The sequence below is a fragment of the Esox lucius genome, chromosome 24 (genome assembly GCF_011004845.1).
Source record: "Esox lucius isolate fEsoLuc1 chromosome 24, fEsoLuc1.pri, whole genome shotgun sequence".
NCBI classification, from domain to species: Eukaryota; Metazoa; Chordata; class Actinopteri; order Esociformes; family Esocidae; genus Esox; species Esox lucius.
The window spans coordinates 18,731,379-18,744,989 of record NC_047592.1 but is presented as its reverse complement, the minus strand read 5'-3'; the positions used below and the strand labels follow the sequence as shown (position 1 = coordinate 18,744,989).

The 13,611-nt window shown below is 46.2% G+C and overlaps 1 protein-coding gene across 1 annotated transcript in view; it reads left to right on the top strand.

Annotated features, from left to right (window-relative positions):
* The first annotated feature begins 1,307 nt into the window (after positions 1-1,307).
* The window catches only part of LOC105009296 (obscurin-like), a 51,905-nt gene continuing 39,601 nt past the window's right edge, over positions 1,308-13,611 (top strand). The window contains exons 1-4 of the mRNA XM_034290644.1: positions 1,308-1,376; positions 1,475-1,510; positions 6,384-6,647; positions 6,834-7,094. Coding sequence (XP_034146535.1) covers positions 1,346-1,376; positions 1,475-1,510; positions 6,384-6,647; positions 6,834-7,094 — 592 coding nt within the window. The 5' untranslated portion in view covers positions 1,308-1,345. The remainder of the gene's footprint in view (positions 1,377-1,474; positions 1,511-6,383; positions 6,648-6,833; positions 7,095-13,611) is intronic.

Genomic DNA, 13,611 nt, shown 5'->3' with positions numbered 1-13,611 from the left:
GCGAGATGTTTATGTGTCAGGGGAGAAGCTCCCAGTGGTTCCCAGTTTGAAGTACCTTGGCATCATACTTTATTCCAACTACTCTTTTAAAAGCAGGTAAAAAAGGTAACTCAAATAACCAAATTCAACCTAGATAATCTCCGCTTTGTATGATATTGTTTGACTATTGAGGTAGCAAAACTATATTCAATCTATGATACTCCTTCACTTAACATACTGCTTGACCAGTTGGGCCCAAGCTTGTAGTACAACATTAAAATAAATAATCCCTCCAGGTTCTCTGGTCTCTATCTCTCTGTCCAGACTGCTGTGTGGTCTACTGGTGGTGTCTCCATTTCTACTAGTGTCCATCATACTGATGGTGAAATACTGCAGAGCTGGAGGTGAGAAGTTTCTTAGAGTAAATCTATTAGCCACTGATCCAGATTCATTTTCTCCTTTATTTCATGCTCATATCACTGTTAATGGTTAAATTAAATGGCTCATTTAAAATGTTAATAGACATTTGCCCAGAGTCAACTATTTCTGTTATATTCGTGGTGTTTCTCTGAAAATATCAAACTAACCTGTTCATAAATTCTGATACAGTTTCTCGTGAAGACATGTTACGATTTGATGACGTCATTGGTCAGACTGAATCATATTTGTGATCATTACAGTTTGAACTATTTTGTTGTTAATTAAACGAAAGCGTATTACTTATTTTAGTAAGTAAGCATTTTTCATTATGTTTTCCCTTTTTGGATTTTGTCACTTTCTAACTGAATGGTTTCAGATCTTCATCCAAAATATAAAGTAAGACAAAAAGAATGTGAGGATGCTTAAAATTCAGTAAAAAAGTTAACTGACATCATCTGGCACTGTGTGAAAAAATTATTGTATTAAAATATGTGGTTTGTGCTCACTATTTACAGTGTGTGAAAAGGGAGGCTCTCTGAACCTGTCTATTTCCTTTCCGGGCAGTGAGGTTAACAGGCTTGGTTCACCACCAGTAGCCAACTTAGTAAAAGACTGAGGGGGAGGCCTATTCAAACTTAATGTAAATCTGTATGTAGGGGCACAATACCATAAACTCTGATCTCATCTCAGGTCTCTACATTTTATTCTACTTATAATGAGCAAGGAACCAGGATCAGACCATATAGCCAAACATAAGATGTTGGTCTGAAAATAAACATTGGATCAACTGCAACAAAATGGTTGCTCATAGTCTTTTACATGTCTTTATTTCATGTCAGTTAATCTGAGTGATGGTGAAGAGGCGTGATCTTTCAAGACTCTCATCATCTAGGAAGTAAATAGGTAAAACTGTTGTTCAGAGAGAGTTACTCGTCACCAAGACAGAATGGTTCATTCCTGGTTCTGTGTTCTACTCTGTGAGTACTGACTTAATATAACTACTCTATCACTACAATACAGTTTACATTACTGTGTTACTACTGTATTATAATGACTTTCTATGTATTTGTCATAGTACTGAATACCCTCATCTACTGTGGTCACTCTCAAGGTAATGGAACATATTCATGCACTTGATCAATTTCACTGTGCTTCATCCTTTCCTTTTTCAAGTTCATTTTTACTAAATAGGTGTTTTAGTTGTGTATGTAATTAAGAGAAGTCAGTAGCACTTTATTTTGAGAGTCCCTACAGAGTGCCTGTAGATGCTCTACAGATTATCTACTGACTATCTGTAACATTTTAACTATCTACTTACCATAACCCTTATCTATATTCTAACCCTAAACCTTATTCTAAACCAAACCTTAGCAAGCAGTTGCTCATCAACCGATAGTTTGTTTAAAGTGGGTAGTATTACATGATAGTATTACTGTGACGCCCTCCTCCGGCTTGGACCCACAACCACGCTCCCCTTCTCCTGAACGCACCCCTGATTTACTGAACATCAAGAAAGGTTGGATGCTGAAGATGGATGAACAAGGACAATAGAAGAAGTATTGGTTTTGAATGTAACCCTGGAATGTTTGGTTTTTGTTTGTGTCCTTACCCACAACCTGTGTCTGTCCTTGTTGTTTGTACCTGTGTCTTGTTGGTCCTCATTAGCTCCCTATTTAATTTGCCCTCTTCTGTTAGCCCTTTGTCAGTCATTGTGTTTTTGTGCTTGGTTTATGTCCGTCCCTGCTACAAGTCAATGTTTTTGCCTGCCTGCCTGTTTTTCTGTGCTTGGGAGCTGTTTCTCTGAAATCTTGACAAATACTATCTTTAGAACAGGTACGGATGGAAATTGGGACTCTCTAAATAATGTGTCACATAGAACTCTATATAATTTGTTTTTTTTTATATTTCTGATAATGAAGGTATCCAATAATCCGAGGAGAGACTGTCACTATCAGATGTGTCATAGAAGGATTGGCATGATTCTGAGTGCATGATTGCAGTCAAACTGAAAGTATTTTGTAAGATAATCTAAATTTTTAATCTCAGTTCCTCCATATTGAGTTTTATTGGATGTGTCTTTCAGGAGACTGTTCAGCCGTTTCTACAAAACCATTTGTTGTAACATTATCATTGTTATTATTAATATGTGGAGCCCCATTGAAAACAGAATTATGTCTATTATTAATGGATGTTTGTCTCTGAAGGGTTGAGAAAGACACACAATATCTGATGTAGTTATATTCATGTTTGATTGTTTCCACAGATCAGCCCATGGCTGTTGTATTCATTTGTTTTGATGTTTTCATTTGAGTATTTGTCGCATCGCATCGCATCAGCTTCCACTTAATCCGGGGCCGGGTCGCGGGGGCAGCAGTCTAAGCAGGGATGCCCAGACTTCCCTCTCCCCAGACACTTCCTCCAGCTCTTCCGGGGGGACACCGAGGCGTTCCCAGGCCAGCCGGGAGACATAGTCCCTCCAGCGTGTCCTAGGTCTTCCCCGGGGTCTCTTCCCGGTGGGACGGGACCGGAACACCTTCCCAGGAAGGCGTTCCGGAGGCATCCGAAACAGATGCCCAAGCCACCTCAGCTGACCCCTCTCGATGTGGAGGAGCAGCGGCTCTACTCTGAGCTCCTCCCGGGTGACCGAGCTTCTCACCCTATCTCTAAGGGATCGCCCAGCCACCCTGCGGAGAAAGCTCATTTCGGCCGCCTGTATCCGGGATCTTGTCCTTTCGGTCATGACCCAAAGCTCATGACCATAGGTGAGAGTAGGAACGTAGATTGACCGGTAAATCGAGAGCTTCGCCTTACGGCTCAGCTCTTTCTTCACCACGACAGACCGATACATCGACTGCATTACTGCAGATGCTGCACCGATCCGTCTGTCAATCTCCCGTTCCATCCTTCCCTCACTCGTGAACAGGACCCCTAGATACTTAAACTCCTCCACTTGAGGCAGGCACTCTCCACCAACCTGAAGTGGGCAAGCCACCCTTTTCCGACTGATGACCATGGCCTCGGATTTGGAGTTACTGATTTTCATCCCCACCGCTTCACACTTGGCTGCAAACCGTCCAAGTGCATGCTGAAGGTCCTGGCTTGAAGGGGCCAACACGACAACATCATCCGCAAAGAGCAGAGACAAAATCGTGTGGTCCCCAAACCTGACACCCTCCGGCCCCTGGCTGCGCCTAGAAATTCTGTCCATAAAAATTACGAACAGAACCGGTGACAAAGGGCAGCCCTGCCGGAGTCCAACATGCACAGGGAACAAGTCTGACTTACTGCCGGCAATGCGGACCAAGCTCCTGCTTCGGTCGTACAGGGACCTGACAGCCCTTAGCAAAGGACCCAGGACCCCATATTCCCGAAGCACTCTCCACAGGATGCCACGAGGGACACAGTCGAATGCCTTCTCCAAATCCACAAAACACATGTGGACTGGTTTGGCAAACTCCCATGAACCCTCCATCACCCTGTAGAGGGTATAGAGCTGGTCCAGTGTTCCGCGGCCTGGACGAAAACCACACTGTTCCTCCTGAATCCGAGGTTCTACTATCGGCCGTATTCTCCTCTCCAGAACCCTGGCATAGACTTTCCTGGGGAGGCTGAGAAGTGTGATCCCCCTATAGTTGGAACACACCCTCCGGTCCCCCTTCTTATAAAGAGGGACCACCACCCCGGTCTGCCATCCCAGAGGCACTGTCCCCGACTGCCACGCGATGTTGCACAGGCGTGTCAGCCAAGACAGCCCCACAACATCCAGAGACTTGAGGTACTCAGGGCGGATCTCATCCACCCCCGGTGCCTTGCCACCGAGGAGTTTCTTAACCACCTCGGTGACTTCAGCCCGGGTGATGGACGAGTCCACCTCTGAGCCCTCATCCTCTGCTTCCTCAATGGAAGACGTGACGGCGGGATTGAGGAGATCCTCGAAGTATTCCTTCCACCGCCCGACGACATCCTCAGTTGAGGTCAACAGCTGCCCACCTCTACTGTAAACAGCGTTGGTAGGGCACTGTTTCCCTCTCCTGAGGCGCCGGATGGTTTGCCAGAATCTCTTCGAGGCCAGCCGATAGTCCTTCTCCATGGCCTCACCAAACTCCTCCCAGGCCCGAGTTTTTGCCTCCACAACCACCCGGGCTGCAGCCCGCTTGGCATGTCGGTACCCCTCAGCTGCGTCAGGAGTCCCACAAGCCAACCAGGCCTGATAGGACTCCTTCTTCAGCTTGACAGCATCCCTTACTTCCGGTGTCCACCACCGGGTTCGGGGATTGCCGCCTCGACAGGCACCGGAGACCTTACGGCCACAGCTCCGAGCGGCCGCTTCGACAATGGCGGTGGAGAACATGGTCCACTCGGAGGTGCTCTGCCGGAGGTGGGAGTTAAAGATCTCTCTGACAGGAGACTCAGCCAGACGTTCCCAGCAGACCCTTACAGTACGCTTGGGCCTGCCGAGTCTGTCCAGCTTTCTCCCCCGCCATCGGATCCAACTCACCACCAGGTGGTGATCAGTTGACAGCTCCGCCCCTCTCTTCACCCGAGTGTCCAAGACATACGGCCGCAGGTCAGATGAGACGACAACAAAGTCGATCATCGACCTGCGGCCTAGGGTGTCCTGGTGCCACGTGCACTGATGGACACCCTTATGCTTGAACATGGTGTTCGTTATGGACAAACTGTGACTAGCACAGAAGTCCAATAACTGAACACCACTCGGGTTCAGATCAGGGGGGCCGTTCCTCCCAATCACGCCCCTCCAGGTGTCACTGTCGTTGCCCACGTGGGCGTTGAAGTCCCCCAGTAGAACAATAGAGTCCCCAGTCGGAGCACTTTCCAGCACCCCTCCCAGAGACTCCAAGAAGGTCGGGTACTCTGCACTGCCGTTCGGCCCGTAGGCACAAACAACAGTGAGATACCTATCCCCGACCCGTAGGCGCAGGGAAACTACCCTCTCGTTCACCGGGGTAAACTCCAACACATGGCGGCAGAGCTGGGGAGCTATAAGCAAACCCACACCAGCCCGCCGCCTCTCACCATGGGCAACTCCAGAGTGGTGAAGAGTCCATCCTCTCTCAAGGAGTGTGGTTCCAGAGCCCAAGCCGTGCGTAGAGGTGATCCCGACTACCTCTAATCGGAACCTCTCAACCTCACGCACTAGCTCAGGCTCCTTCCCCGCCAGCGAGGTGACATTCCACGTCCCTAGAGCTAGTTTCCGTGTCCAGAGATCGGGTTGTCTAGGCCCCTGCCTTCGACTGCCGCCCGATCCTCTTCGCACCGGCCCCTTATGGTCCCTCCTGTGGGTGGTGAGCCCACGGGAGGGCGGCCCCACGTCGCCCGTTCGGGCTGAGCCCGGCCGGGCCCCATGGGGGAAGGCCCGGCCACCAGGCGCTCGAATACGAGCCCCAACCCCGGGCCTGGCTCCAGGGTGGGGCCCCGGCTGCGCCATACCGGGCGACGTCGTGGTACTCAATATTTTTTTCATCATTAAGGGGGGTTTGAACCGCTCTTAGTCTGACCCGTCGCCTAAGACCTGTTTGCCTTGGGAGACCCTACCAGGGGCATATAGCCCCAGACAACATAGCTCCTAGGGTCACTCGGGTACTCAAACCCCTCCACCACGTTAAGGTGGCAGTTCAAGGAGAGGTTGAGTATTTGTTTTTATGTTATTGTCCTTTCATATATTTTTCTTTGTAGAGCACTTTGAATTGCTTCGATGTATGAATTGTGCAATAAAATTAACTTGCTTGCTTTTTACTCTCGGTTGATCCATAATGACTTTTAGTTGGACATGTCTTTAAGGATTTTGTTCAGTCATTTCTAAGAAAACATTTATTGTAACATAATTCTTGTTATTATTAATATGTGGAGCCCTATTGAAAACAGAATGATGTCTATTATTACTGGATGTTTGTCTCTGAAGTGTTGAGAAAGATATTTAAAGGAACTGATGTAGTTACATTCATGTATTATTGTTTCCACAGATCTGCCCAGGGCCTCAGTGAAGATAGTCTCTCCTCAGGAGCCACTGTACTCAGGAGAGAGAATCACTCTACAGTGTTACATACCAGAAAACACAGACTGGACTTATGTCTGGAAGAGAAACAGCCAACTGTTTCCCATTGAGACCAGTAAAACCACCACCATCATTCTCCCTAACAATGCTGGTCAGTACCAGTGTCAGGGGAAGAGGACAGATCAGCCCCAGTCATCATATATTAGTCCTAATCACCCTATCAGTGTTACTGGTAAGATCCCTTAAAAACCAACTTATATTCAATATCCACATAATCCTATGACTCTCAATGTGTCTATTTATTCTGTCAGTATCTTTGAAAGGCATCAGTTACATTGTTTTACAAAGGTAAGATCATAATTAGGAAAGATTGTTGATGTGACTGTATTTCCTTTCATTTATGTCAATGTTTCTACAGCTCCACCAACAGCCTCAGTGAGTGTCTCTCCTCAAGGTCTCCTCTACGCTGGAGAGACTGTTACTCTGCAGTGTGACATATCAAACTACACAGACTGGACATACTGGTGGTACAGAAAGGATCAACTACCGAGTCCTGGTTCACCTTCTAAAACCATCAGCACTCTGTCTGACCAGGTGAGTCAGTACCAGTGTCATGGGAGAAGAACAGATCGTCCCCAGTCGTCACAACGCAGTGTTTCCCTCCACATCAGTGTCACTGGTGAGTTCACTATTAATATTACCAGGTTTTTCATTTTGTTGTTGTTTAGTTGTAATCATGGTGGTGATTGTGTTACCCATTCAAACCTATTTCAACAGCTAATCAATCAAAGGCCACCCTGAGTTCAGACCAAAAGGACATCTTGACAGGAGACAGTGTGACACTGACCTGTACTGTAGAGTCTTCTGGGTGGAGGTTTTACTGGTACAGACACAGACAAGACTCTGAACCAGTAGCTACAACCTCTGAACCCTCCTACACACTCAGCCAGGTCAGTGTCTCTGATGGAGGACAGTACAGGTGTAGAGCTGGGAGAGGAGACCCTGTCTACTACACCCAGTACAGTGAACCAGTCCACATACAGGTTACTGGTGAGTCCAAGCATGTTGTATTGTTATTGGTTGCGGTGTCATTTGGACAAAAAATATATATTAATTAATATTTAGTCAGCTTACTCTATCTCCATAATTGTAGCTCACGTAAAGCTATAGTAATGTGTAGACAGATTTCTACATTATTACATTCAAAATAATGCAACTGTATATTCAACTGAGTTAGTTGTCTGTGTTGTTTCTGTCCAGAGAGACCTATTGCTGTTCTGACCCTCCAACCCAACTGGACCCAGATATTCACAGGAGAGACTGTCACTCTCAGATGTGACCTAGAGGGAGGAGACACTGACTGGGAGTATGACATTTATAAGAATGGTCAGTCAGTTTACTCTGATACAAAGCCTGAATACAGAATCAGTCCTGTCTACACATCTGACAGTGGTGAATACCGTTGTATCAAAAAACACAGAAGTATCCAAAATGATTCTGAGTGGAGTGATCCTGTCAAACTGACAGTGTTTGGTAAGATCCTCTATATTTTTAATCTCAGTTTCTCAATAATAGCTTCTTTCTGGTCTTTCAGGAGTCTGTTTAGCTGATTCAAACATTATTAATATGTGGAGCCCCATTGAAAACAGTATGATGTCTATTATCATTGGATGTTTGTCTCATTGGATGTAGGGTTGAGAAAGAAAGACATATGCAAGAACAGACTGGACTTATGTCTGGTACAGAGACAACCAACTCCTTCCCAGTCAGACCAGTAAAACCATCATCATCTCTCTCCCAGACCAGACTGGTCAGTACCAGTACCAGTGTCAGGGGAAGAAGACAGGCCGGCCCAAATCATCAAATATTAGTCTTCATCAACCTATCAGTGCTACTTGTACTCCCCTTGCCCCGCCTCAAACTCAGTTCCTTGCTCCCTGCATTCCGCCTGAGCTTCCCCTGGCCTGCACCCCATCTCCTCCCCTAGCCTGCACCCCATCTCCTCCCCTAGCCTGCACCCCATCTCCTCCCCTGGCCTGCACCCCATCTCCTCCCCTGGCCTGCACCCCATCTTCTCCCCTGCACCCCATCTCCTCCCCTGGCCTGCACCCCATCTCCTCCCCTGCCTTCCTATGAATACCATAGTTACCTAATCCCTGTCTCCCTGCATTTGTTTGTGTGTGTGTGTGACCTGAATGTAAAGGCTGTATATTATAGTCCCTCCAGGTTCTCTGGTCTCCATCTCTCTGTCCAGACTGCTGTGTGGTCTACTGGTGGTGTCTCCATTTCTACTGGTGTCCATCATACTGATGGTGAAATACTGCAGGGCTGGAGGTGAGGACTTTCTTACAGGGGATCTAGAAGCAGCTGATCCAGATTGATATTTTCCTTATTTACATCTTGCTCATAAAACAGTCATAACAATGCTGTAACATATGGTTAATTTAAAATGTAAATAGACGTGCCTGGAGTCAGTCATTTAGATTTCATTTATTTTGTAGAAACTGCTCATCACAAATATTAAACTAATCTGTTCATCTATTAGCTTCTGATACAGTTTGAAGATGTTTACGGCACTTCATGAAAAAATAATTTGTTTCATTTTCAGCAGCCAAATCAACGGAAACTGAAAATAGTGATGTCATCAAACAGACTGAATCATCATTGTGATCATCACAGTATGATGTCACTGTGGGCTCAAGAACCTGTATTATGATGTTTATCTTTTTATATTTTCCAGCTTTAACTATATCCTTCATCTTTAGTTTTTTATTAAACAAACTTTTTTATGGTTTTTATTTTACATAACATCAGGAGAATATACAGTCAGAAGAAACATTTGTTCTACAATTTCTACATAGTTTAGAAATAATGGTTGGTTAAAACTCACTGAGCTGACCTTTAACAGTTAAAAGGAAGAAAAAATATATATTTACTTCAAATGTGTTTTATTGTTTAAATTTCAAACTATTTTTTTTAGATCGGTCACTTTCCTTTTTCAAAAAGTTTGGATTCCCCTCATTATTGTATCACTGAAATATAATTGTATTGAAATACTGTATATGTTATTTAATGTAATTTCTGTGGTTTTTATTTTGTAAAGCAACCAAATTGAAGGTGGAATATTTCTAGACCTTTCCTTGAATGGGACTATGAGTAGAACAGGTGGTTGAATAGACACTGCTCTGTTTCAGCAGTTGTGAAAGGATTGGCTGTGTGGAGGAGAAGGTGCCTTATATACCACTGAGAGTCTGGGAATTACCTTCTTCTAGCTCTGGGGGATGGGGGGGCATATCTGCCCTGTACCCCACTTCTCCTACGCCCTTGCATGAGAAACCTCCTAAAATCTACTGTACATCTGTATCTTTAGGGTGCAAATCCACAACATCTGAACACAGGTTTCAATACTCAATCTTTCCTCCTCTTGTAGTTTAATGAGAAATATCTGACGAAGAGGAGCGTCTGGCCCCACCAGTTCTCCAACAGACCCCTGGTGATGTTAATCAGGGGTCCTACATAACATTTGCTTCTATAAAGATCTGGAACACCAGGTGTGGGCCATCAGCCACACCCTCCTGAGCTCACCTGGAGAGGTGTATTGATTAAGTGGGACAGTTCCTGTCCTTTGTGTTCATTGTGTTTGCCAAGGTAAAATAATTCTCAAGAATTTGGGGGGAGTGTTTGAGGTATGTCTCTCCCGTCTCCCGGCCCTCCACCTCCCCGGCCTGTCCCTGCGGCTCCCCCCGGCCTCTAGCCACCTCTTATCCTTTTTTTTGGTTTCCCCAATTGGAGGCAGGTGTTGGTTATTGCCTCCAATTGGGCACCCTATTGAAGTTCAGTTTGTTGGCCATGTTGGTGTGGTTCATTTTGGTTTTGTCCTGTTGATGTTAACCCACGTCACTGGTTGCTGCCTTTTGTTTTGTTTGAGTTTTGTTTTCATTAAAAGATGGATTATCTCCAGTACCTCTACTCTGCGCCTGTGTCCTTCTCCTCCCACGACCGTGACATCTGGCTCTAACAGTGCTCTCCTTACTCTACCTGGTTCAGGACTACGTGGTGCAGGAGTAGGAACTACAGTAGTATGTGCAACTGTTAAGGGACATATCATAGCGGGTCTACGTATAGGGAAGTCGGGTGATCTGCAAGGGGTGGTACCCTCATTGGTACTGAAACACCAGTAATCCTGGATTACTCCTAGAGGTTTGGAAATGTTAACAGTACAATAAACATCATCATAACATCTCCACCTATTCACATGGTTGGGAAAATGGTATGAGGGGAACATAGTGTTCCCTCCTGTATTCAGGTGAGTCCAATACCACTTATCATTCTTCAACATTGGGCTTGTCAGTACATAGCAATCCCCATCTGGGGGGCAGCTCATCATGTCACAAGAGATTAACCTAGTCTGTTCGAAATCAGACCCTGTCTGTATCTGTGGTTCGGGCCTCTTCACACGGTGTACAAATGTCTCTTTCCTTGCTTCATCAGGTGTCATATTTACAATCTGTCCAGAATCATCACAGTGCGGTTTGGAAATCCACACTATCGGTATGATGATGATAATACTCAAAATCAGCAGGCACCCGATGGTGCATCTCATTCCTCCAGACCTCCTGAAGGGGTTCCATGGTCCTTGTCTCTCTGGCTCCATGGTTGCAGGATGTGTTGGAGTTGTTGGTTACTAGCACCACAACCCACGCCGCCCTTAGGTAACTTAAATGTACCTATTATTTCGCCGTATCTTCTAATGCTGGAGCCTTCTTACAGTGTGTGGAGTGGACCCAGGTGCCTCGTTCAGCAACTTTGACCGCAGACTGAGTGACCAGTTGAACTTGGTATGGACCCAACCAGCGTGGCTTGCTCCAGTGCTTTCTCTTGCAGTCTTTGATGACTACCCAGTCTCCAGGCTTGATGTCGTTCAGCGGGCCTTCAATGGGAGTTGGTAAAGCAGCTCTCACACTCCTGTGGATGTTGTTCAGAACCTTTGACAGATTAGTGCAGTATTTTAACATTGTATCATTCACATGTTCTGTGGTGAGGTCTGTGTGAGTAGGGGCGCCTAGGCCTGTGTTCATTGGTCTTCCAGTGATGACCTCATGAGGGGAGAGGCCTGTTTTTACCCTGGGCCTTCCTCTCATGTATGTAAGCACAAGTGGGAGTGCTTTCATCATTACCATTTCGATTTCAACTATATTTGGTTTATATTGTTCAAGCATCTGAAGAAAAACACAATTGTCAAGCTGGAAAAGTGTTTGTTCTTCCTACATGCCGTCTCCTACCTTGGATACTGTATTTCCATCTCAGGGGTGGAGATGGAACAGGAGCGCATTGACGCAGTGCATAAATGGCCGACCCCGACCACGGTAAAGGCAGTACAGCGGTTCTATTTCCGGAGGTTCATTCGAGTTTTTGGCAAGGTAGAGGTTGATGCTTCGGCGGCAGGGGTAGGGGCGGTCTTGTCGCACCGCGCAGGGGTAGGGGCGGTCTTGTCGCACCGCACAGGGTTACCACCCAAGCACTGCCCATGTGCCTTCTATTCCAAAAAGCAAACTCCCACAGTACACAATTACAGTGTCGGTAATCGTTAGCTGCTGGCCATTGTCACTGCCCTCATGGAGTGGCAGAACTGGCTCGAGGGGGCTAAGCACCCTTTTCTCGTACAGACCGACCACCGTCATCTGGAGTACGTCTGGGCAGCCTCAACTCAAAGACTCGACTCCCCTCAGGCCAGGTGGGCCCTTTTTCTTGCCAGGTTTAACTTCTTACATCCCAGGGAGCAAAAACACAAAGGCGCCCTGTCTCGTGTGCATGGTTGGGATCAGCCCCTCCTGCCTGAATCATGTATCCTCTTCTATGGGCGTTGGGTGGAGATTGTGCAGGCGTTGCGCAATGAGCCCTCTCCGGCGCACTGTCCCCCCAATCGGCAGTACGTTCCCTTTGGAGAGCCGGGTCTGGCTCATCTCCTGGGCCCATGCCACACTTTCCTCCAGCCATGCTAGGGCGCGCCATCCTAAACATCACCGATCGGTAATGGTGGCTCGCCCTGGATGTGAGTAGGTATGTCTCTTCCTGCTTAGTGTGTGCACACAGTAAGACCCCGCGGCATCTCCCAGCAGGTAAGTTGCACCCCTTACCCATACCACAACGACCATGGTCTCATCTATCTACTAATTATCAAACAGACCTCCCTCCTTCTCAGGGTTTCACCACTGTCATGGTCGTTGTGGACCGTTTCTCCAAATTCTGCCGTCTCCTCCCTCTCCCTGGCATCCCGACGGCCCTGCAGACCGCGGAGGCCTTGTTTACCGGCGTCTTCTGGCACTACGCTGTAATCTCTAAAAAAATTCTAAAAAAGCTGTCCCTCTCTACTGTTACTGTAATTACTTAACTTAGCTAACGTTAACTAGCCTCTCCACTGCACTGAATAACGTTAGCTAGCTGATTGAAAAGTCTGAGCCGTTTCTTGCTAATATTCAGTGACTACAATGCCCATTTCTCGTCACATTGCTTTTCAGATGCTGATTTACAGGTACGGTTCACCTTAAATAAGAAAAGTAAAAACGTACAGTTGTGGAGTTTTTCCTGCTCTCCTGACATGTTGAAATGACTTCTGGGATATCAGATTTGTTCTCGCTGAACAAGTCACCAACCCATACATCCTTGATAAAAGAGGCGGATCAAGTACACATCCGGGCATTTTAGGTGTTCTTGGTAACTTATGTTCTTTGGATTGGAACCGTACGGACAAAAATTGATAAACGTCCATTATTTGGTCTCCACCTGTTGGCGTTCGACCAAGATGGCTTAGATCACCAGCACAGTGAACTTCATAATCTGCCCGCTCATTCAAATCAAGACAGCTGAAGTGACCATCTTCCAAAGGGAAAATTACCACGTTGGTAGAGTCGGTCAAATACATACTGGCAATATCGATCTGAATGAAAGAAGTTTGAAGCACAGATGTAGAAAGGCCCATTTCCTATTACATAGCCTACCGAAACCATGCACACGGCCATGCAAAAGTGCTCAATTTGGTCAACAACAAGAACACTAAACAGTATTATTTAAAGTTCTCCATTAGCAATACAAAACATGCTAAAGCAACACACTAAATATGTTCTAACAAGGCCACTGGCGCTAGTACTGTCAAATAAACCAGTGACTCCTCACAAGTGCTTCGAAAACATGTTAAT